This window comes from Poecilia latipinna, unplaced genomic scaffold (assembly GCF_001443285.1).
Source record: "Poecilia latipinna isolate Pla-1442-1.1 unplaced genomic scaffold, P_latipinna-1.0 Scaffold1214, whole genome shotgun sequence".
NCBI lineage: Eukaryota > Metazoa > Chordata > Actinopteri > Cyprinodontiformes > Poeciliidae > Poecilia > Poecilia latipinna.
In genome coordinates, this window is record NW_015113830.1 from 143168 (window position 1) to 168612 (window position 25445).

At 38.9% G+C, this 25445-nt stretch overlaps 2 protein-coding genes across 5 annotated transcripts in view; one reads left to right on the top strand and one right to left on the bottom strand.

Moving 5' to 3' along the window:
* Nucleotides 1-1392: 1392 nt before the first annotated feature.
* On the top strand, nt 1393-17786 carry LOC106960699 (tripartite motif-containing protein 3-like). 4 transcript variants are annotated; one of them, XM_015053927.1, is made up of 13 exons: nt 1394-1708; nt 8362-8542; nt 9016-9256; nt 9364-9515; nt 9617-9797; nt 10511-11240; nt 11384-11487; nt 12888-13055; nt 13165-13333; nt 14574-14633; nt 14865-14935; nt 15480-15620; nt 15708-17786. In XM_015053927.1, exons 2-13 carry the CDS (start codon nt 8397-8399, stop codon nt 15858-15860), a joined length of 2316 nt encoding a protein of 771 aa, XP_014909413.1. In that variant the 5' UTR covers nt 1394-1708; nt 8362-8396; the 3' UTR covers nt 15861-17786. The 4 variants fall into 4 exon arrangements, with proteins under 4 accessions (XP_014909415.1, XP_014909413.1, XP_014909414.1 ...); XM_015053928.1 differs by having other exon boundaries at nt 1394-1556; nt 8351-8542; XM_015053926.1 differs by having other exon boundaries at nt 1394-1553.
* Nucleotides 17787-18208: 422 nt separating this feature from the next.
* LOC106960698 (FRAS1-related extracellular matrix protein 2-like) overlaps nt 18209-25445 on the bottom strand; it is a 71511-nt gene continuing 64274 nt past the window's right edge. The window contains exons 20-24 of the mRNA XM_015053924.1: nt 24388-24522; nt 24081-24207; nt 22568-22755; nt 22331-22477; nt 18209-20444 (exon numbers count right to left, since the gene is read on the bottom strand). Coding sequence (XP_014909410.1) covers nt 19941-20444; nt 22331-22477; nt 22568-22755; nt 24081-24207; nt 24388-24522 — 1101 coding nt within the window. The 3' untranslated portion in view covers nt 18209-19940. The remainder of the gene's footprint in view (nt 20445-22330; nt 22478-22567; nt 22756-24080; nt 24208-24387; nt 24523-25445) is intronic.

Sequence of the window (25445 nt, forward strand, 5' to 3'; positions counted from 1 at the left end):
GATACAGTATTTTGACCATCTTCTGAAGTAAAACTTCAGATTCAAAGGTGTTGTGCACATTTTTTTTTTCTTTAGAAGTTTTGAATCTTCAACATACTATTTAAAGCTAAGTATGATCAGTACAGCTGCAATCAATACTTTTTATGCTGTATATGTATGCATAAAAACTATTCTTTCCTTAGTGAAAGCAGACTCATGCAGTAAGTAATATGACCTGATCTGTTCTTGTTAAAAAAAAATCAGCTGTATTGTTTAGTTACAAGAAAGTGCAAACACTTAGAGGTCTTTTTAAAGTAAATTCCAATATGCAACCTCTTCAAAACACATAAAATATCCCCGTCTCCTAGTCTAACCCTTGGCCTGGAGCCCATCAGATGTAAAAACAAATTTCTTCAAGCAAATCCTCCACAGTTCTTTTTTCTTTCTTTCTTTGTTTTTTTTATAGGGTATTTCGGTAATTGTGCCACATTCTCACTCTGCAGGCCTGGAAAAAGTACAACAACAATTTTAGGGTTGGGGGAGCTTGTTTATTTGGATAGATGATTTTAGAAATTATGGAACTTAAAAAATAATAATAAATGAAAAATCATTTAATGAAAAGTTTTTAAGTGCCAAAAGCTTATACTTATCCATCAATTTGTTGTACTTTGCTTCCGTGAAAGAAAGTTGGATATTATAAAAGTTAATGTTGATTTAATATACAGTATTTGGACATTTAAATGCCCCAGGTAAGGACATTAACAAGATAGATATTTACTTAAGTAATTTTACATTTTTCATTTCCTGTCTCAAATTCATACATAATATTGTGCATAGATGATCATCTGGAAAGACAGGCCAGTTTCACAATTTTTTTGTGGATGTAAATTTATGTGGCCCCTCTTCACCCCTTTCCTCTTGGTGGCACCACTACCAACCCACAGGCCCCCATCCTCTTACATCCGGCCATGGTGATGACTCTCACTGACATCATACTCTGAGTATTTGACAATTTTCCTTTTGTATTTTTTTTTTAATCCCTCTACGGAGAACAGAGTAAAATGAAACTCTAAAGTACTCAAAGTAATCAAACCAGTTAGTACAGAACTGTTTAATCTAGATCTACATTAATTTTGTGTTCACAGTCTAACAATACTTTGCATACCAGCGATCTGAATTTTCATTGCAACAAACTGCATCCTTTGTCCTTTTAAGGGTAATGGGTGGTTGCTAAAAAAGCCAAGCCCCTTTGCACCAGACAGGCTTCTTCCTTTTAGTCAGATCCTGAGATGTCAGCTCATTTCCATATTCCCTGCCCCCTCCTTTTTCTATTGGCTTCTTCAACTCCTCCCACTGGAGATTTGACCAATGCTGCATGTAATCCACGCCCATTCTCTCCTCCTTTCCCGCGTCCTCTTCCTTACTGTCCCCGTCTTCTTCCAGACAGACCCTGCCCTTTCCTTTATGTCGCCCTGTCTGTGGGTTCTGTTGAGAATTGAGGAGACCTGACAATGGAAATCTTTCTCCACCGCCTGCAGTGCTGACCCCCCGGTTCCTCCTGCTTGGGAGTGTGTGTGAGTACAATCCAATCTGGGCTTGTCATTTGTTTTTTGCGGGATCGCGTTTCTGCTTTCTCATCTTGTTTGGAGTCCTCCATAATGCAACGACCAGGGAGGGAGGAAGCGGATGAATAATTGATTGACCCATCTGAAGCAGCTGCTGTGCACTGATAAATCACAGAGGGCTCCTTATTTGTGATTATGTGGTGTTCTTTGTTATAGTATGTTCTCTTCGTTATCTGACAGCGGGGACGCGTTGAGGGTTTTTATTTCAGCTGTGTATGCATAAAAAATATATATATTCTGCTGTGCTCTAATTCTTTGCTGCTTCCTCCAGCTGCCCACTCAGTTCTCCATTTTGGCTCTGAGCTGGCTGCCGGCTGGGCTCTGTGGCAGGTGGGCATCTCTGCTGCAGTCTGAGGGCTGGGCTCTGCAATCAGCCATACATGCGCTTTTGTTTCGAGGATTAGGGGGATCTTTGATTGCATGTCTGATCTGAATTTGTATAGAGTTTTGCAGCTGGGGAGCTCTCAGAGGCTCGTATAAATATGTCAGCCCATGACTACTTGTGCGATTGCACTGCAGCAACAGCATCAGAGGGATGCATCAGTCTTGCACCTCTGGCCTAAACAGTGAGCCGATGGGTCTTTTTATCCCTTGATGTCGTTGCTTCTTTAATTATGTTAAAAGGTTACTTTTATGAGAGTAGATTGTGGAGGTGTTGAGGTGATTTATTTCTTTTTCTCCCCCCTTCCTCTCTGGGTCACTGAGAGGTTGCCAGACGGTCCTGGATGCTGCGCCAGAGGGCAGATACTCAGCAGTTGTTCCATGTCTGTGTCAGGGATTCAGATTTCTCTTGGTTTTCATACTCAATATGATGATCTTTAGACTGCCTTCTTGTCTGTATTCATACAAAGGAAAGTGATAGCAGTGCATCTTCTGAAATGGATTTAAAATTTTATGTCCAGTTTGGCCAGATACAGGATGACCTTTGAACCCAGACTGGATCATGTGGCAGTAAAAAAAAAAAAAAAAAAAGATCAATCATGGACTCTGTTTTTTAAATTCAGTGCTCCCTGTTATAACACTAACCAAAAACAAACCATAAATACAGTGTTTAGGGCAAGAGTACTTACTAAGTAAATCCCAAAAAACTGAAAAAAAAAAATGGTTTCAGTCAGAAAATTATTTAATAATGTCTTTAAAAAAAATTTTGTTTATTTTTAACTATACATACGTTAGCAAAAATGTAGAATTTCCGATTATTATCACCTTTTGCTCTTCTGCTCTTTGCAGAGTGACATGCAGACCAACACGTCAATATTAGCTGGTTGATTACAGGCAGTTAGATTGTGTGTTCCAGTCCAGCTGCAGTCAAAGACATTAACCAATGTAGTTTTAAAGCAATGCAGCAGCAATATGAGTGCTGTGTGTAACAACAGAGGAGACGATACATAAATGTGTCTGTACAATGATTGCAGTAATTTGAGTGGTGCTATTTTATGTTTTATAACATAACTGAGATTTGTCTTTTTTTTTTGAAAGTTAGTCATGGTTCTAAATAAGTCGATTAGTCTTTCTTGCAAGTGAGGAAAAGCCTTCTTTCAGGCAGTTCACTGATGGTGGGTAGCAACAGGTGGGGGAGGGGCACCGCTTTGTCACATTATGCTCTGTGATCAGAGAAAACACTGGTCACTCCAGCACTTTCTCTGGAATGTAATTAAATTACTTTTGAACCGTAGCTGAGAATTTTAATAGCTTTGAGACACAAGTTTGGACCTTTTAAGATGCTCATTGTCACTTATATAACTCATAAATCCTTGATAGAACTTCAATGCAGTTTAACTGGACTCCATCTGTCCATCCATCCATCCATCCATACGTAATGGTTTTCCTTGCAAGAGCCAGGTCACCATCTTGATTTAAATAAAATGAGTGTGTAACAACAAAGGAGACAATACATAAATGTATTTGTACAATGACTTTCGATCACATCACCTGGATTATAGTTAACATTTAGAGGAAATCAAGTCGGGATTTAATGTTTTCATCCTGATCAAAAGCTGTTTCACCTGTCTAAATCATTTTAACATGCACTTGTTTTATAATTCTTCTGTAACTTGTGGCGGCGTGAGTTGTTTGATTATTTCAAAAATGACAATGCTTCATTACAAAATATGCCAGAGTTAGCCATGAAGGATGGTACCAAGAATAATAAAGGGTTATGAAATCAATAAAAAGAAACATATTTATTGATGGAGGTAATTGACATTTGTGATTATGATAAATTAAACAAAACAGATAAATGTAATATCTTAAGTTAATCAAAGGCTTTGTAAAATGTGGCACTCACTTTGGGTCAATAAATGTTAGCTTCGCCACACCACCAAGCAGACATATTTTCAAATAAATCTTTAATTTCTTCATCCCTGATTCTGAACATTCTCTTATCATGCAGCCACTGAAGTGATTTATCCAAAAGTTTAAATGATATTTTCTACCACTTCACACACTGACCCTCTGTAATTGAATAATTTGGCTATCAACTCTTTTGAAAATAATTTGACAAAGAGAAGTCTATAGTTTCGCACAGTCTTGAGACCTTGACCTGTCACACCACAGGTTGCTTTCTGCCTTTTAATGAAAAACTAACATTCATACTGAAGTTCATGTCCGTGGCCTTTCTGACAGAGACTGATGTATTCAGACAGATTCCTTCAGCTGGTGCAGCCAAGCGGAAGCAGCAGGGCTAGTTAGTTTTTGTCCAAGGTACTGTGTGTTATGTGGATAATGACTGATGAGTCATCATGGAGCTATAGCACCCCTGATGCCCTCTCAGCCGTCTCTTTTTAAAAAAAAGGAAGAAGGAAAAAAGAAAAAAACGGTGGGCGACTCTCAAACGTCACCAACAGTTCCTGTTCCCTGGGTTGTCAGTATCACAAATGAAACAATGCAGTCAGCATGCTAGAGCTGCGTTTAAATGAGGTTGCCCGTTTTTGGATTTACTGCTTAGTGAATACTTTGCTTTAAAACAGTGAGATTTAAAGCTCAAACAAAATATTTAGAGCATTACTGCTGACAAGGGGCTTTAGGTAATATAGAGAGCACTTCCTGAGCTGCCTTCCCCACTTTAATCTGCCTGACTAGCTGTTTAATGCACTGCAGCCTTCTTTATACCTAGAAACTATCCAAGCAGACTGCAGGAACAATTACTGCATGAAGACATGGGAGCAAGTGGCTGAAACATAAACTGCAGTCTATTTTTAAAGCCCCATCTTGACAGCATATCACACTTCTGATTTCAGGTCGGTGAGACTTTTGGCAAAGTTTGCATGACCAGTACAAAGCCGACAGCTGAAACAAATTGTCCCAGGTTTCTGTTCTGCTGTGCTACACAACAACAAGGATAAATATCATAGTGGTTGTAGTCCCACACGGAAGTAGTAAAATGTTAAAATATTTATTTAGGGATGCACAATAAAATCTGTGTCCACCGATGTTAGTAATTTCTTTTAAACATAAAGCATAAAAGTGCCAGTCCCATAACTAAAAATTGGCTTTGCATCAATCTAGCTAGCCATCATTCTAGCTATCCATATATGTAGCTAACTATCTATCTAGCCAGCAAATCCGTATTGTTTATTATTACACACTACTCATTGAATGTAATTGTAGGAAACATGGCTTCCACGGTTTTCTTACACACAAATTCATTTGACATATGTCGGGTCTAGAAGAACCCAATTACTTGTGTTGTGAAATCTAAAAAGAGAGCCACCATTCCTTCATTTCACACCGTTGTTAATGTAACAGTGTGAAAGTGTGTAACAGTTTGAGCTTTTGAGCGCGTCTTTATCTTATCTGGTCTGATGAGAACCACTGTGTGTTATTTAACATTTTCTGTGCAAATGAAGAGTTTATCTTCTTCCCAGATTTAAGTTGAATGAACTCAGTGGTGTCGTCTGAATGTGTTAGACCCAGTAATCCAGATGGCAGACAGGACCTGACCCCGCAGGAGGGCGTTAAGCCACTTAACTGTAAATACAGGGAGAGAGTGCCAAAAAATACTTTGCAATCCAAACAGCTGAATTGGCAAACATTCGCCTTCTGTGCATGCTCATAGAGCTCATACGTGAATTTGCATTTGAAGTAATAAAGTAGGCCTGTATACACATTTGTTGTCTATAAAAACAGGTTGCTAGTACTACGACTCTAGTTTTTTTTTTTTTTGTTTTGGTGTCACTGTTGATATATGTGGAAATGTCATTTACTAGCTCACTTAGAACAATGATTGTAAACTTAATCTTTTGCCCTGATTTTTAGTTTATTCACATTTTTTTATTTAGCTTTTCTTTTAGCACACTGGGACCATCTAAGGCCTGCTGTCAGGCAGAGACTGTTTTTAAAGAAAGATGATCTTTCTGTGGTGAGGCGAGTGGGAGGAACCGAGCCAAGAAAGGCTGCTGGGAGAACCGAGGAGCGACAAGGGAAGGGAAGCGAAGGTGGGGGAGATGGTCGCAGTCCAAAAGGCTGTGCGGCCAGCGAGCCGAGAGGGAGGAGGAGCCTGGAGGGATTTGGCTCATCAAGCTTCCTCCTGATGTCACTGTCCATGCTGCAGGGAAAACAGAACGGGGAGGGGAGGTCTTCTAGGGAAGACGAGGAAAGGGGGGGGTCTTACAGGGTTGGGCGAGGTCTTGTTGTGTGGACAGTGAAAGGGACTCCGCTTCGAATCACTTGGGAAGCAGAAACAATAGAGTCTGTGTGCCTGAGAAAATCCTCCAGTTGCAAGATGTCTGTGGCCAAGATGAAGCCTTCTGACTCTTGAGTGCATTTATATAACTGAGGGGAAAAAATGGCAGTGATGAAAAGGAAGTATGAAGCGTAGCTGTGAGCAGAGCTGCTGCCATTGTTGGAGGCTGTTTTTGCTTTTGCTGCAGGGAGGAACAGCTGCATTGGAGGCCCGCTTGCTGGAGTGAGACAGGCAGCGCAGTTCACACAGAGCGTCTCCCCGTCGACGCGGCAGGCAGACAGGTGGTTCCTGAACTCAGCCTGCTTCGAGTCAGGGGAAGGAACTGGAAGGAATTTGGGGAGGGTGTTTTTTTTTTTTTAACTTCCTTTTTCTTACTCTCAAAGGAAAATATCTCATGCATTTAAAGCAAAAGTAGGATGGAAAAGTGTGCCAAGCTTCAACTTTCTGCTTGGATATGAGCCAAATGAGATTTTCAGGGATGTCAAGTAAACAATCGTCATCTTAAATTTGACCAAGAAATCAGACTGAAACTAATATTGAGTGAGGTCATGGATCCAGACTCATCCTGTTGCACAGCGGTAAGCAGGATGGGCTTGTTCTATTCATTTCCTCTACCGCTGCAGATTTGTCCTCATTTGATTTTTGCACTGTGTGCAATATCGCACACATGACTTCTTGGACTTTAAATCTGGAAAGCTGTTATATTTTAGTTTCCATGCATTAAAACTCTGCTTCTCAGTGACACATTTAGCCAATTGAACTGGACCTTCGCCATCATTCAGGCCCGTGTCTGATATCGATCCTAGTGACCAAGCTCATAAACCTCAGGGAAAGAGGTTGGAACATGATGATGATGATGATGGAAAAGAGAGATTAATAAAGAATAAATGGGTTACTTTCAGTCAGTACCAATTATCATAGTATTTGGCAATATCCTTACAATGTCATAATTTTAACATTCTTAACCATTAACTCATTTTCTGTCAGATGGAAGAATTTCATGTTTTATTTTTAGTGAGACAAGTAATAACAGAATATTATTTGGGTCTAGTTTTCATTTATAATGTTGCATAAAGTCAACCATGAAAATTTTGTAATGTATAGTTCATTCTAGTATTGACATGCCTTGTTTTTGCACACTTTCCCAGATGAGTTTAATTCCTATATTTTGTAATAATGTGGGAACTAAAAAAGCCGAAACTGCTTGTCGTTTTTTTTTTTTTTTTTCTTTGTCATTTTTAATTTTTATGGTTGTCTTGAGTATTTCTATGAGTAAAGATCAGTAGTGGGACATTTACCAAACTGTGCTGCTTTCATTAGAGTGTAATAAAGTGACGTGTCTTACTAATATCAAAGAAAAAGGGAGGATGGGGGAGGGGGAAGTAGTTACTAATCCCTGTTTTTCTGCGCTTTTTCTCCCAAACTGTGACCTGAAATCTGATTCGGATGTGAAATATAGATTGATGCTTTCATAACTGTTCTCATGATACAGCAGTGCGTTTTCAGTTTGGATTTAATCCCTTGTGATGCTTGTGTACGGCATGACAGATGTACAACACATCATAGACATGCAGCGTTAATCTGTGCTTGACCCAGTGATACGGTTTCATCTGAGCAGAGACCCAGCGTGACATCCTCTTATCTGAACTTCATATAAATAATAAAACTGGCACAGCGCATGGCAAATTATTACCAGGAATCAAACATGAGATGCATTGTAACAGTTTTACATAACATATTTGTGCAGATCAGTTTGAGGTCATTGTTGTGCTCTGTGGTTTAAATCACGTTTTTTTTTTTTCTGCCACTGCTTTCAATTTTTGGAATTTTTCACATTGCAAGTCAAATGACCTTTGACTGAAAGTCTGAAATGTCTGACAAAGTTTGTTTAGAGAGGAGGAGCATAAAGTGCCAGCTGGTACAGTATTTAAGGGAGGATTTATAATCCCATCATAACCATGAGTCACTTCCTCCTCGGTTTGTTGAAGCAAACACTCCCTCCTCACCCTGTATGAATGTTTCCTCAAGGTTTTTCTTAACATTTCCTCTGTTTCTTCCTCTTTGTATGTGCAGGTTAAGTGGTCTCCCCTCATCCCCTCCACCTTTGAATGTCACTCATCATGGCCAAGCGTGAGACCGGCAGCACCAGCCCCGTGGTCAGGCAGATAGACAAGCAATTCCTGGTCTGCAGCATCTGTTTGGACCGGTATCACAACCCCAAGGTTCTGCCCTGCCTCCATACGTTCTGTGAGAAGTAAGATCTCTGTTATTCAGATACAATTTTACCTTTATGTTGAAGTGACTGGTAAACTGTGATTAATATGACAGCAAAAGCATTTTATATTCAGGGTTCCTTTTCTCCCTTTATTCTTTTCTTGTTTCCTTCCATCTTCCTTCTCTCTGATTTTTTTTTTTTTTTTTTTTGGTTTTTCCAATGTTTTTCCTCTTTTCCTTCCTTCTTTTACTTTTTCCTTTGTTTCTTTCCCGTGTTTTTGCTTTCTTTTTTGACTTAAGGAGCCGAGAGCTCTGGACATTTGTGTCTGGAAACGTCTGGGTGTTTTGTCATGTAATACTTTAGGAACCCTTTAATTGTTGAAGATTAACAGATAAAACTGTGTTCTCTAGGTTATTACCTTATGGCTTATTGCTTAGCTTCTGAGATTAGTAAAAACATCAGTAACAATGATTCATGTCTGGGTGTCCCTCCTGTCTTTGTTTTTCTTGTAGATGTCTACAGAACTACATACCTCCCCAGTCTTTGACACTGTCCTGTCCAGTATGCAGACAGACGTCTATCTTGCCAGAAAAGGGCGTGGCGGCCCTTCAGAACAACTTCTTCATCACAAACCTAATGGAAGTGTTACAGAGAGACACAGAATGCAGTCGAGCCGAGGCGTGTAACGTACTGGAGTCGGCCAACGCAGCCTCGACCTGTCAACCCCTTTCTTGCCCCAACCATGAAGGAAAGGTAAACCCCAATAAAAATGGCCAAAACAGGACTTTTCCACTTCTGTAAAATTGGCTTTGAGGAACTTGTTGCTATGTTGTCCCTGTGCTCTATTGCTCCCTCTGCAGGTAATGGAGTTTTACTGTGAATCATGTGAGACAGCCATGTGTCTGGAGTGCACAGAGGGGGAACACAGGGAACATGTGACCGTTCCTCTGAGGGATGTGCTGGAGCAGCATAAGTCGGTTCTTAAAAATCAGTTGGACACTGTGCGCAACAGGTAGGATTTTAAGGGATTTGATATGTCACAAGATTTACTTCAGAATTTAGAAATACTTAGTCAGAAACTTTTTAACCTGTGCTCACCTTTTTCTCTGGAAGATTACCTCAGCTGACAGCTGCCATCGGGCTGGTCAATGACATCTCCAAGCAGCTAATGGAGAGGAAAAACGAGGCAGTGACTGATATCAGTAATACTTTTGACGAGCTTGAGAAGGCATTGCACCAACGCAAGACCGCTCTCATTACAGAGGTGGAAAACATCTGCAGCACCAAGCAGAAGGTCAGAGAGCTATGATTAGTGTGATTGGCATCAGGGCAGAAGACATGCTGTAATTTTAAGTACATTAGTTCAAGCAATACGTGCTCTAATACAGCATTTTTCAGAAGTATTCACACCACTTGATTTTTTTTTTTTTTTTTTACAGATTTTGTCACATTAGAACCACAAACCTTGGGGTATTTTGGGGGGGAATTTATAGTTGCACAGAATTGCTAAGTAGAACGAAAAGGAGATAAGTATACGTCTAAAAGTCTCATTCAGCTCCCAAGACTGTCACACTGAAGGTGTTGCTCTTTTTTTTTTTTTTGCAACATAGCTCAAGCTCAGTTGGATTAAATGGAAAATGGGTTCAGGAGTTTACGTCTTGGAATCTCATTTACATTTTTCATCAACTCTGATCAGCTTTCTTTTGGACACTCTTGCATAAAGAACATCTTTATGGGTTACACAAGAAATGGCTGTCCCTCAACCTGAGCTAATAAAACAACTAATAAAGTAATGTATAACCTAACACGGTTACTTTAAAAACCAAGTAATCATTAGTTATTTTTTCATGGAGTAATAAGAAATCAAGGTAACAATGAAATCACAGTTTTTTTTTTGTTTTTTTAAGATAAAATCCCATTGAAATCCATTGATTGTGGTTTGAAAACATATCCAGGGCACTGTATGGGCTTACATCTTAAGATGTGTCCATGTTGATTCATCTTTAGGTGCTTCAAACCCAGCTGACTTCTTTGCTCCAGGGCAAAGAGAACATTGAGAGCAGCTGCAGCTTCACAGAACATGCTCTTAGCCATGGCAGCGCCACCGAGATCCTTCTGGTTCAGAAGCAAATGGGCGAGCGGGTCAGCGCTTTGGCGAGACACAGCTTCCCTGAGCATCCTCATGAAAATGGACATCTGGAATGCCAGGTAGAGACGGACGGACTGAGACGCTCTATCCAGAACCTGGGGGTCCTCATCACAACGGGGGCCGTGGGCCATACAAGCGTCGCCACTGGCGAAGGCCTGCGACACGCAGTAGTCGGCCAGCACACCACCATTACCGTCACCACCAAAGACAAGGATGGAGAACTGGTGAAATCTGGGAATGCTGTTCTGAAGGCAGAAATAGCTTCTGCAGATGGAGTTTGCACTGAAGCTGAGGTGGTGGACAACAAAAATGGTACCTACGAGGTTGGGTATTCCCTCCGCTCCGAGGGAGAATTCACCTTCTCTCTGCTGCTATATGAACAGCCTGTGAGGGGGAGTCCGTTCCGCCTCCGGGCCGTCAAACCGTCAGATGTCCTGCAGTCTCCAGAGGATGTGAAGAGAAGAGTGAAGTCCCCAAGCGGAGGAGGGGGCCATGTCCGTCAGAAGGCTGTACGGAGGCCCTCCAGCATGTACAGCACCACCAAGAAAAAGGAGAACCCAATAGAGGACGAGCTGATCTACAGAGTTGGTGGGTGGAAAGCTGTTGGCTCTATTGTTGCATGATGGTTTACACATATGAACAGAGTTGTATAATCTGAGCATCATGCAGCTGAATTGAAATGTACAGCTTGAAGTGTGCATAAATAACCCAAGGTACTGTTCTCATGGCAGGGACAAGAGGGCGGGACAAAGGAGAGTTCACAAATCTTCAGGGCATCTCAGCCTCCAGTAATGGCCGCATCATAGTGGCAGACAGCAATAACCAGTGCATACAGGTCATTAACTATAATCCTGAAATGGTTATGCTGCGTTCCTACCCCCAGTTACAACTTGCAAAGCGAACTTCACGTTTTAATGTGGCTGCTGCTCCCATCAACATTAGTAAGAAGTGGTGAAAACGTGTTTTACAAGATGCATATGAAAGTGCATCTAAAATCAATGTTGTATGTAGCGCTTGCAACTCTAAACTTAAAAATTTAAAGTGGTCTTTAAAAAAAGTAAAGCTTATAAGGATGTTTAAGAACTATTACAAACAATTTATATGGGTGACGTCATTTTGAAATTCCGACCAACTATAATGCCGTTACCTCGGGTCTGACGTCGAATCCAGCTCCGTGTTTCTACTTCCATTCGTCACCGTGTATTTCCTCCAGTAATTTTTAATTACAGGGTGTCCCCACATCCTTAAAAAATCTTAAATCCATGCATTTAAAAGTAAGGCTTTAAAATGTCCGAAATATTTGGTCTTACTATACATTAATTCTAAGTCTCAAATTTTGTTGTAGCGTGGTTCTCGCATATTCTGTTTTTGGTTGTGTTTTTGTTTTTTCTTGCAAGACTTTTCTGTACCTGAGTGAAGTTGGCCCCCCCACCTTCTTCAAATCAGACAAAATTGGTGTCAAACGTTTGTGCTACGTTTGTGCTGGTTTGTGCAGCAAAAATTTTCGTTTGTGCTACTATCATTTTAAAGATATAAAGAAATGTTTCCAGAGGTCATCCAAGGTCAACCAACCCCCCACCTTCTTCAAATCAGACAAAATGGGTGTCAATCAACGCGGCTATGTTTGTGTTGATTTGTGCAGCAAAAAATTTTGTTTGTGCTGCTTTGGCTTTGAAGATATTAATGAAAGTGTAAAGGTCAAAAGGTCAACCAGCCCCCCCACTTTTATGAAATCAAACAAAATGGGTATCAAACATTAGTGCTATGTTTGTGCTAGTTTGTGCTGCAAAAATTTTCGTTTGTGCCGCTGTCATTTTAAAGATATAAAGAAAGTTGGATTTCATAAAAGTTGGGGGGCTGGTTGACCTTGGATGACCTCCTTTAAAATGATAGCGGCACAAACGAAAATTTTTGCTGCACAAACGTAGCACAAACGTTTGACACCAATTTTGTCTGATTTGAAGAAGGTGGGGGGGCCAACTTCACTCAGGTCTTTTCTGTCAGCAAAACAGGAAAAGTTTTGCGACATCATTGCGTTTTTTGAAAGGAAAATATAGAAGCCAGGTGCCAGCCTTGCTAGCGAGCTAGCATTTTATTTTTTTTTTTGTTTTGTTTTTTTTCGTCGATCTTGAGTAAATTTATTGCCGGTTGGCATGACGACGTTCGTTTTCGCCACTGATTCACTTCTGTCTCCCACCCCTGCAGAAACCCTGAGTTATATGTTTATTTGTGTAGGTATTTTCCAACGACGGCCAGTTTAAAATGAGGTTTGGTGTGCGGGGTCGATCTCCGGGACAGCTGCAACGTCCCACGGGAGTAACGGTGGACATGAACGGAGACATAATAGTGGCAGACTATGACAACAGATGGATTAGCATTTTCTCCTCGGACGGGAAGTTTAAGGTGAGCAGTGTTTGACAGCCATATTTTTTTTAATTATTATTATTTTTATACACTTGAGTGAATAATACAAGCTAAGTGATAAAAATATATCTGACTCGCCCATCTGCAGAGTAAAATCGGTGCTGGGAGATTGATGGGACCCAAAGGTGTGGCTGTGGATAAAAATGGACACATAATCGCTGTTGATAACAAAGCCTGCTGCGTTTTCATCTTCCAATCAAATGGGAAGCTGGTGACAAAGTTTGGAGCCAGAGGAACCTCAGAGAGACACTTTGCAGGTATTTTCTACTGTTATATGCAAAGTGTGACTGTTTAAAAATGACTACAGGAGGAAATGCACGTCAAATGAAGCTGCATGACATGGGCCAGATTTATGCATGTCTCTAAAGTGCTTAAGTGATCAGCATGCTGCTGTTTAAAATTGGAGTCTATGTAGATTTCTGCATGTTTAATTTTTGTACTAAATATCCACAATCTGCTTATACATCTTGAAGTTTTAAAATTTTGCCTGCATATAGCTTCCAACTACTACTTTTTATTGGGATTTTATGTGATGGATAAACACAAAGTAGTTTAGGATTTTGGACTGTAAGAAAAAAATTATTCATGGTGGTTTATGGATACCCTAAGTAAAATCAAGTTCAACCCTCAGAACTCAACTAAATAGTAACATCTATAATCCACCTATATAGTATATGGAGAAGTTATTAAGAAATTAATCAGAGAAGCATCCCAGAGACCCAAGGTGACTTCTGAGGAGCTGTAAAGAGCCATAGCTCAGGTGTGAGGATCTGTTGGCGACATTGTTCTGTGCTCCAACAGGGGCAGGGAGACTGGTCAAATTTGATGGGGAAAATGGATTATGATTATGATTATGATCATGATTGGAGCACTTCAGGAAGAAAACATGAACAATTCTGGAAAAGGTTTGAGACCTGGGACAAATGTTTTCCTCCCCACACCACAACACTAACCAAACAGAATAAGAATGGATGTATTCTTATAGAGCCAATTTGTGGCAAGACTTGAAAACTGATGTTCACAGGTGGATTTACATCCAATCTTATGGATGTTGAACTATTTTGCATAGAAAAATTGGCCAAAAAGTTGGTTTCTAGTTAAGATGTACTCTTAAAGACATGCAGTTAATGAGTGGGAAAGGAGTTTAAAACTATTTTTGAAAACTGTATATTTTCTTCTTTTCTCATTGTAAAATCCACTGCGTTGTGTTGACTTATCACGTAAAATCCCAAACAACTATATTGATGTTTGTGGTTGTAACACAACACTGTAGAAAAGTTCAAGTTGTATAAATAATTCAGTAAGTCCTATGCTGTCTGCTTTCCTAACTCATAACCGATCCAGGAAGAGGCATACATTTTAAAGATACTAAAGCATGAAGCAGCATGCTGCGTTTGTGCCTCGCTGAGATGCTGCAAAGATGACTATCAGGCATTTCAAGATGACACTCACATGTTCTTTAAATTTCACTTCTCACTTCTTTTTTTTTTCTTTTAGAGAAAAGTGGTACAAACATTGCACTGGAATCAAAGCTTAGTAAATCTGGCCCTCTTTTCAGTAAGTAACAAATTCCACATTAGTCTGAACTGCAAAAAAACCTAAAACTTTTAACTGTTCATTCATCAGCTCTGTCACGTCACATCTTTTTTCTATTTCACACCGTCCGCTGTCTCTGAGATGACTCTCTTCTTTGTGTTTTTCAAAGTTTGTGGAACTTCCTCTTGCGTGTTGTTTGTCAGGTGACTCATAGTTATTCTTTCCCCTTTTTGTCTGCTGTACCGTTTTTAGGTCCTCACTTTGTGGCTGTTAACAACAAAAATGAGATTGTGGTAACAGACTTTCACAACCACTCAGTCAAGGTAAGGCGCTCTTATGTCAGAACAATATATGTCGCACAAAACTCACCTAAAAACTGACGTTGATGTTGGGTCTGTGAACATGCATCAACAGCATGAAAACAGTTCTATTTCCATGTTGGACTGAATAAATAATATGACAGGTGCATATTTCAGATTTTATTTTTTTGTGGAGCTTCTCTTACCCACACAATTCTTGCTGTATGTTTGATCACTCTTCTTATCAGAAATAAAAAAAAAAAAAAACTAACTTAATTTTAATAGGTTATTTTTTAAGGATAGTTCAGAAATGAATAGGATTGAGGGTTAGACAATTTCAGGAGCTTAATGTTAACCTATCTTATCTGTTCTTGTTTTTGTATTTAAGTTGTACTTTATAAAAGCATTAGTCCAGCAGTTATCTAATCTGAATGGTTGGACTCTTTTAAATTATGTTGGTATGTTTCTGTATTCTTCCTTACGTGTGCATATTTCCTTTGATTTAAAAAAAAAAAAAAAAGAACAGAGATTCTCTTTTCTTCGTCTCCACATTTAATCCCGCTGACAGGTGTACAATGCTGATGGGGAGTTCCTGTTCAAATTTGGCTCCCACGGTGAGGGGAACGGCCAGTTCAACGCTCCGACAGGCGTGGCTGTTGATGCCAATGGAAACATCATTGTTGCAGACTGGGGCAACAGTCGCATCCAGGTTTGCTTCACAACACAAACTGTAAAATCAAAAAGGGGAAATGATATCAGTTGAATATTGGTTTTGAGGGCGGTCTCTTTGCTGTAGGTGTTCGACAGTTCAGGGTCTTTCCTCTCCTACATCAACACGTCGGCTGACCCTCTGTACGGCCCTCAGGGCTTGGCCCTAACATCCGACGGCCATGTGGCGGTGGCGGACTCCGGGAACCACTGCTTTAAAGTCTACCGCTACCTACAGTAGAGACCCGAGACGGCCATTTCCTCAACTGGGAGCACTGACGACACAACAAATGTAATCCACAGGGTGCAATGATATTTCCAGTACAGCCTTTTGATGTGCACATCACCATATTTCTTAGATATAACCGTCAACTTGTTTTACCTTTTACGATGTGTATTGAAGGTTGGTTCTCCTTTTTATTCAAGCTCGGTAACGTAGCATCCTCGGGACAAATGGTCACACAAATCTATGGATGTGCATTGTTGTGTGATATTATTCAGCCAGGCTGTCGGTAACACTTTAAGATATAGACTGAAATATTTAATCAGCTCAAATCTTTCCTGATGCATGAAATTTCTTTCTTTTTTTTCCCCCCCTCAGTTTCTAGGCAACGGGATAGTGCACATTAGCTGGTTTTACCTAAAATGCTTACAGTGAAGTGAACAATGCTCTGCTTCTTTAGCAATGGAATGAAATGTAAACATTTCTCATTTACCACCATCTGTCATGAATACCACCATCCGTGCATTGGTTTTGCTGTATGTACTGTATATATTGTACATGAATGTACATTGTGTATATTAAATCACTCTGTATGTAAGTGCTGTTTGATTTTGAAACGCGCAGTGTTTTTGCCTTTTCAGAGCGCAGTAAACAATGAAGGATTTTCGGATTTTTTTACACGTGTGGCAGCTGTTGAAGGAGCTTTTGAACGGCATCCACAGCACATGCATTAGAGATAAGTGTCATAAATGCTTATTTAAGCAGCACAATTGTCTTTTTGTTTGTCTATAGCTGTTTTAAAGGGAAAACTGATGTAAAATGCTAATTTATTTTCTACTAGCTCTGTCTTTACAAATTATTTTCTAATTTTTCCTTTGCTTTTTTTTTTTTTTCCTTAAACTTTTAAGGGAGATTTCCCACTTGAAGCAGAATTCACAGGTCCAGGATTTGTGCCGAAGTGCCACTTATTTCCACGGCGAATTTGCCTTGAAATAAATCCATATTCAGCATTTTAATTAAAATTATGGCATTTAATAAGCTAGTTAATACCTTTTTATTGAGCGCTGCTGTCTGGCAGTAACACTGCACAAATCTCAGGTGAGCCCTCAAAGTTTATACAAAAGTGCTAGTGAGACAATATTAGGAATTTTTATTGTTTTGTGCACAAAAATGTAAATTTGGCTGACTAAAATTACTTAAATTTGGGAAATGGGATCTGAATTCTGTTTTAAGATGTTTACATGTTTGTGTTTTCATAAAAAATGATTTATGTGCATTGCTGTTTATTAGATGGATTGGCTAGTGAACACATCAACGCTTAAGACTTCACTGAGCATGATGATTTTATAAGCTACCTGTCTTTTCTGCTCAAGTTCCTTCCTTCATGATGCCAAACTAAAATTCAAAAGCAAAGAGTTGTGCGCAGAGGGAGTTGTTGCTGCTAGTGCTGCCCCTGCTGTTCATTTGTTGTAATGCCAGATGTACTGCAGCAGAGAAGAAGGATGTAGTCAAAACGGGCTCCTGGTTCCACTCAGTTATCCACAGCGCTATTTATCATCCAAGCACAGACTTTAGTCTTTCACTCTGTGGTGCTTTCTGAGCTCAAATATCACTAGTTTAATCTAATGGGGTTTTTTTTTCTTAAAAAAAAAAACAAAACGTAAATAATAGTCTTAACCTGTTGTTTAAACTGTTGCCAAACAGAAGCAGTGACATCTTTTAAGAGTCAAATGCTTGCCTTTTTAACTTTAATTTTTTGAAATGTGTTTCAGGTTTCCCACCTTACCCATATTTTTTGTTTTCTCTATGAATATGCACTGGTAATAAAAGCACATGGTTTACTGAACTACGGTAATGAATGTGACTGTTTGTTTTGCCTTTAGTTCAACAAACGTATTCCTTACTTTAGTGAAGAGAGTTTCAAGGTGTAATAAATCCAAATAAAATATTTTTTTTTTTTTCATAATTTTTAATGTTTGTGTACTATAACATATAAACACTTCTTGGTGAGGCTCCTTTTGCATGAATAGTGATAAAGATGTGATGAGCATTGTGACACTGGTGGGGTGTTTCTCATCTCTTTCTTGACAATATCCATCAACAGTATTTTGATTATATTGCAATCTCCTCCCAAAATTATGAAAGAGATTTCGCTCCTTTTTGTACCAGTTCTATCTTCCACTAAACTTACTTTAACTATGCGTAGCTGCAACACTAAGAAATTTCAGCTTCTTCTCAGTATTGTGGTGAAACATCTTTTTCAATAATATTCAAGTTTTTCTTTTTATTACTGATTGTATGACTTTGCAGAATTTCTCAAGCATGCCCAATATTTCACTATAATTGCAGCCCATACATTTCAAAGATTTTTCTTGGAAAATTATTTTTATTTGCAGACCATGTTGAACTTCAGGTCTATGTTACAAATTCTTACAGCAAATACAGTATGCCATTTTTTTTAAAAACAATAACCATTCCCAAAAACTTCCAAATAGTACATTTAAATGTAAAATACAGGATATGTATATACATAAATACATAAAACTCTCTGAATGCACTCAAAGCACATGTTAAAAACAAGACACAGATACAGAATTAAATGTAAAGTTGCAAACTGATTGTGAAACAATACTATGAAAAAAGGCTTGACAGTGACATTTAATAACCGCATTAGATTCAATGTTGCATAGAACTGTTTTCAATCTCAAATTAAACTGCAAATGCCGGAACATTTATAAAATATGGAATGAAGTCGGCGTTTAAAACAGGATGAAGGGGAAATCGGCTTTGTGGCAGTCAGGCGCCTGGATATGAGGAAGAGCAAAGATAAAGTTTCAACTCGGTAAACCGTGTTTCAATGAAAACGGAGCACATTAATATTTAATATTCTCAAAAAGAAGAAAACAAAAGGCATGAATGATTCATGCCTAGACATAATGCATTGAAAATAACTTAACACATTCAATAGTAGCAAATCATCTTTTAAGGTGAACAACAGCAATTGAAGGAAAACATTTAACTCCCTTTGTGTGAAATATGATCAAAAATAACTAACCAGCACAGCTGACACAAAAGTTCAGTGTCACAGTAATCGCCACAAAACCCCACCAGTCAACACAAACGAAGTGTGTACAAGTTTTTTCAAGTGTGTAAAATGGTTCCTCTTTTAAAAACGTTGATTTGAAGCATTTGTATAAGCTATCCACTGCAGACCAGCTGTCTTAAAATCTGCTGTAATACCAAAAGAAATGCTCTTCTTTGATTTAGTGCCATATATTAATCATAAAATCCAGATTTGTTTTAAAACAGTGTTTCCACAACAAAATATCCAGGGAAATGCAAACAGTTAACTATGGATAAATACTGAGATATACAGTGTGACTACAGGTTGGTGGAAAACACAGCAGATCAGACATTTTTTCACAAAGTCAAATAAGTGGTTAGACTGCTTAAAATACAAAACTTAAAAGCATGCACACACATGAACACAGAAATGTCCATTAAAATGTGTTGTTTAATTTAAATGTATGTTTTGCTGATAACGCTGAAGAAACACTTTACATCATAAAATCTCAAAGTCTTGGGAACATCTTAGGCACACTCTGAATCTAAAGACAACTCTTTCTTGATCATTTTTTTTTCAGTGTAAGCAAGCCGTGGTCAGTGTCTACAAAGTCTTTTTACAATAACGTCAGCGTAATATTCAACTTCTTCTTACCTCCTCAGCAAAACGGCCAAAGCCATTCAACATAAGGGGGGGGGGGGGAGGGATCTCCTGTAGCACCTTTGGAAACACAATACCTTTTATCTTTTTTGTTGGATTAATTGGCTTTATTGCCAATCAATAACAGCAAGTGAGTGCTGACAACTTGACAAGTACTTTGAGACATCGACTAATTACGTCCATCACATCCATCACCTACTTAGTGCTCGGTCCACTCCCTGTCTTTGGAAGTGAAGAAATATTTCAAGTCATTTTTTTGAATAATATCAAAGCTTTTGTTTGCGTTGCTCCATGTGAAATCTTAACTTATTTTTCAGCTAACTGTGAGGCACTTTCAAAACAAAAATGAACTACGTCTGTCAATCATTGGCATGTTAGACCTCTGAACTGTCATTGTTGCTGAGGTTCTGAGTAATCATGGGTTCTGTACTGGTGGAGTTCCTGGGTACTTCTTTCTTCTCCTGCTTAGACCGCACCAGTAAGACCACTACAGTAATGAGGAGCACAGTGAGGAGCAATCCAACAAAGATCCCAATGATTAACACCAGCCTGTCATCGCTGTCTCTCTGGTTGAGCTCGCGGGGGATGATTCCTTTGGTGAAGATCTCCCTCTCTGGACTCGTCTTCTGCTGGCTGCTACGGTCCAGTGAGATGTGCAAGATGTTGGTACCACGGTTGTTTTCCACGCCAATCTCGTCAACTATGTCAGGCTCATTGCTGGAAGACCTTATGGTGCGATGGTGACTCTTAGGCAGACGATCTGAGTGACGGCCAATCGTATGATATTCCAAGCTTCTCTTCCCTATCCCCCTATTTGCATTGTCCCGTGAACGGACTGTGTAGATGGTATGAATGTACCACTCTCTCCCCGCAGCCACCTGACAAAAGCAAAATAAGGGAGTTAGAAAAAGTCTTCAATTTGTCATTCATTTATGGGTCTACATGAATAGGTTTAAACTATTACACTTAAAAGGCATTTATCATACAAAATAAAGTTGCAGCACCCCCTTGTGGGCATTTAAATACATATTTTAGATATAATTTGGAGAAAATTTCTTGAGTCCAATTCCCAAAAAAATCAAGTTTGTACACAAGTCCTTAACCAAATATCTCAACGTAGCATCAGAAAAATAAACATCTCATTCCCTTGCAAAAACAAAAAAACAAAAAATAAACTCTTAGCAAGTACCCAACTATACACCCATTCATTCATTTTATAGAAACTGTCATGAATTCAATTTGCACATTTTTTATTTTTACTTAAAGACAAAAAAGAACATGCAAGAAGCACAAAAAACTGCAAAAATAAGTCTGAGCAATTATAGAAATTTGCACAGCTGTTTCTAATCCCCTGATGAACACACCTGCAGTCAATGTCATTCTCCACCCTCTCCTCTGTATGTTACTTTTTTTTTTTTTTTTTTTGCTGTTCTTCCCTGGTTGCTCCTGTTACTAACCCTGCACTCCATGTCCTCTACTCTTTGTGCAAGCTCTGCAAGCTGTAACTGAATCTTCACTATGCTCTGCTCAAATTCCTGACTGTATTTCGGCTTCAGACCTACATGAGTAACTTCCTGGCCCAACTTATCAAAAAACTTAAAAAGGCATAAAAATAAATCTATTTTCAATTTGGAAAATATTTAACTTTTTTTAAAGAACTTTACTTTCAACATGTTTCCTTTCTGTGAGCATACTGTTACACGTTCGTCTCATTAGTACAAAATACTCACAATAAACCACCAAGATGCTACAACAGTAAAGAAAAAGGAAAGATTAAAAGCACTACATGGTCACCTCAAACCGAAATATCTGTCCTAATTAATGATTTTTTTAATGAAATGCTGTTCCTGAAATTAAACTCTACTAATGCTATTAAATAAAGTTAGTGGAATGTAAATTCATGAGGTTGTAAATAAAAATATTAGTTGGCAGATATTGAAAGTGGGGTTTCTCAAGCCTACAGTCTGTTCAATATCTATGCTCCCCCTAGCTCATAATATAAAGTATTACAATGTTTTGTTTTGTTTTTTATGTTTTCAGCAGTTTTTGTAATTTTTTGTAAAGCCCTTGTGTATCAACGTTGCTATAGAAACCAATGCTTCCTTGTCTCTCCTTCTTATAGGGTTTGATATTTACCTATGAAAATTGTTACAGAAGAACCCATTGAACTCTCCTGCATTATTGTAGACTTCTGCAAATATATATATTTAATTTGGCATTTATCTAGTTAATATAAACAATATGATGTGATTTTTCACATTAACAGAGTCCATAAATTGTGTGGTTACGTTAAAGCAGAGAAGCATTCAGAGAAGCAAGGCCGTTGCAGAACACTTTCCAGCTGTGAACCAAATGATCCTTTTTCCTCCTAATAAGCCAAGAAATACCGACTTGGTGGCTAGAAGAAGAAGCAACGCAGACATGATGAAAGGCTGAAACTTTGAGTCATACTTGACTGTGCTGCTCAAGACCATTAGAAGCCAGAATTATATACTTGCTGGAAACTTTTAAGTGGAAAGAGTGAATCTTTTTTTTTTTCTTACAGCTTGTTAAAAGAAAAATGTGTGGGGAAAAATATCATGTAATCACTTTGTGTGACTCTTATCTATTTTTTGCTTTACGGACTGGTTGTCAGGACAGGGGAAATGTTGTGATTATACCAGTTTTAATGGAAATTGTGAGGCTGATTTAAGCGCAACCAAATAAAATGCTGATAAAATAGCCACAGGATTTTTTTTTTTTTTTTTAAAGGATGGACACTGACCTGAAAGAGAGCTGCAGAATCCATTCTGAAACCATCTGCCCCAGACTGTCTGACCAGAATCAAAGCGCCAGGGTCATCCACTGCCAGAAAAGCATTAAAAGCAACATTGCCAAAGGAATGGGCCTGGGTCTCTGGCTGGGCCTTGTCCTATAGAGACAAATTCATGAAATGAACACCGATGTACCAATGGCCACACAGCGCACATCTTGACACGAGGGGTTGTTATCTTTTACTCACAATAATCTTGAACCTGTACAGCAGGGATGGAGCATCAGCCAGGCAGCCAAACTCAAAGTTGCCCGGGTTGTATTTTGGGACGTATCCATCAGCACCAGTGCACAGGAACACTTTCTCTATGTTGCAAATAAAGGAGTCGCCCAAGTTCTGAACTGGATCCACCATCACTCTGCCATAGATTGTATCCCCTAAACAAAAAAAGAAAATCTTAGTCTTATTTATTCTAAAGAACGGTGGGAAATTTTCTTTTTTAATGGACTGTTCAAGCTTTTTGACAAGAAAAAACTAATTTTAAAATAAAAAAATAGATTTGGGTTATTTTTTCCAATAAACTAAAAAAGTGTACTAAAAAATACCTGCTGGTATTTTCACAGTTTGTTTTTCTCAATGCACAAAAATACATGCACATTTTTTAAATCAGAATCACAGTATTCTATTTTTGATAGCTGCACAGTATTTTATATTGTAATTTTGACCTTACTGTGCAGTATATATTTATTTTTCATCAAGACATCCACCTAAAGCTATACCGAAATGGTTGGCAAAACACAAGGTGGATGTTCTGGAGTGGCCCAGTCAAAGCCTAGACCTCAATCCGATAGAGAATTCATGGCAAGACTTGAAAAGGGCTGTTCACAGCAGGTCCACAGACAACCTCACAGAGCTGGAACAGTTTTACCAAAAAAGAATGGAGTGAAATTGGATTGTCCAGGCTGATTGAGACCTGTTCACACAGACTCCATGCTGTGACTGCAGCCAAAGGTGCGGCTGCTAAATCAGGGGTCTTCAGCTCTGGTCCTCAAGGGCCGGTGTCCTGCAACTTGTAGATGTGTCCCTTGTGCAACACACCTGAATCAAACGGCTGAGTTACCTCGTCAGTGTGCAGTCAAACTCTCCAGAAACCTGCTGATAACCTCATTATTTGACAAAGGTGTGTTGAAGCAGAGACATTGGCCTGCAAGGCCTTTAACTGAAGTTCCCTGTAATACTGACTAAAAAGAGATTCATATTTATCTAGTCATGTATTTTATGTACAGGGGGTGAATACTTTTTACAGGCAATGTACTTGGGTATGAAATAAGAAAAGACCTCTGCATGGCAACAAAGAGGGCTATGAACTTTGTAAGGAACAGAGTGACCTGGACACTAACTAAATAAAATAAAACTCAATCTTGAGGGGGAAAAATTACACTGATTCTACTTAAAGTTATCCCAGAACTGGATTAAATTTCCAACTTGGAATAAAATCTTCATTTTTTTATTTCCTCTCTCAGGAAGAGCAAATAAGTCAAAAAGACAGTTCATATGGCCTCGTTTCCTTTTATTTTTCTTCTAAGTCAGAAAATAATGGGAGACAGATCTGCTAAATCTACAAAAAATGTTTCATGAAATATGAAATTTTTGTTTTTAGTAAGTTCAATGAAGAAAACCCGCAGTGTTGAGCAATCGAAAATGCCCTGTTAAAACATATGGAAATAAAACTTCTGCTACAGGGATTTTTGTGACACTTTACCCTGTGAGAAAGCCGTATCACTCTCCTGTCCGAAGCCCATGGAGCCATCTGACAGCCAGAGTGTCCGTTTGGACAACAGGATCATCTGTGTGTTTAAGCTGAATTCAGCAGCCACTGGATCGCTAACCTAGAATCACACAGAAGATTCAGCACAGGTAATATAAAAAAAAAAAAAAAAATAGAGAAAATCAAAATTAGGGATTGTACGGGCCAAATTGAATACAGAGTATGTTTATCTTTAAAACGCTCTAAAAATGTGTTTTTCAAAAATGCTGCCTCAAATCAAAATTCATTAAGGTGAATGTACCTGCTGAAAGCGGATATCCAAATCAAAGGTGAGGGGCTCTCTGGGACTGCAGATAGGAGGAAGGGTGTACTCCAAGCTCGGAGGGGAAGTACAGGGAATCAGCTTTACTGTGTACATACCAGAGTAGTCACGCACCTGAGGGAGGAGAAACCATATGTTAAACAAAGGTTCAAACGGATGAAAACTGTTAAAAATGAGGATATGTGCATTTGCTATGACTGAAAAGGCTGATATTTTCCATTTAAATTGAATACATTTGTAAGGAAAATGCCTTTGTGGACTGGGAAACAGAGCTGAGTATTTCTATTTGCCCATGAAAAACTTGCCAAATACACTTGCCAAACAACATATTGTACTTTTGACTGTTTTTTTTGGTTGCGGTTTCTTGGTTTGGATGATTGGAGTCTGAGGAAACAAAACAATCTGGCAATTTAGCAGCTTATTCATTTCACAAAATGGACCTCAAAAGTGAGACAACTGTACACAACCAATTGTGTGCAGCCCAATGCTGGGGGATTGTGTTCCATTCTTCAGTCATCAATTGTCACAAGTCATCCAATATGGCTGCGTCACCACCCACTGTGTTCTCAGAGGTTTACATTAGGGTTGTGGCGATGACTGCAGGCAGAACATTTTGTCCTCTCCCATCCTAAATTCTGGAAGTTGCCTCAGAGAAACCCTGCTCTGACAGGTTTGGAGATATAGGATTGCCACTCCAGAATCTCATCTTGGGAGTTCTCCAATGACTAGTTCTGTTATTCCAGTGAGGGCGATGCCTATGCCAAAAGCTGTTTGAAAATGTCAAAGAGGAATATGTAAAAAAATTTTTATGGCCACAACCCACAAATTAAAGCTTGCTTCTCGACCTACAAATGCATTTTTCCTTATAAGTATGATACCATCTTTGGGGAAATGAACACAGCCTTCACAACAGTATAAGATTCACTGTCAGGAAGCATTATTACAACAAAAATAAGCAAAAACAAGCAAAAAAAAAAAAAAAAAAAAAAAAAAAAAATTCTCTTTCCGCTTCCCCAAAAAAAAAAAAAATTTTTTAA

Coding starts and splice junctions, on each gene's coding strand:
- LOC106960699 (XM_015053927.1), top strand. CDS start 8,397: ATGTCACTCATCATGGCCAAGCGTGAGACCGGCAGCACCAGCCCCGTG. Junction 13,056..13,164: donor CCTCGGACGGGAAGTTTAAG/GTGAGCAGTGTT, acceptor GCCCATCTGCAG/AGTAAAATCGGTGCTGGGAG. Junction 15,621..15,707: donor GGGGCAACAGTCGCATCCAG/GTTTGCTTCACA, acceptor TCTTTGCTGTAG/GTGTTCGACAGTTCAGGGTC.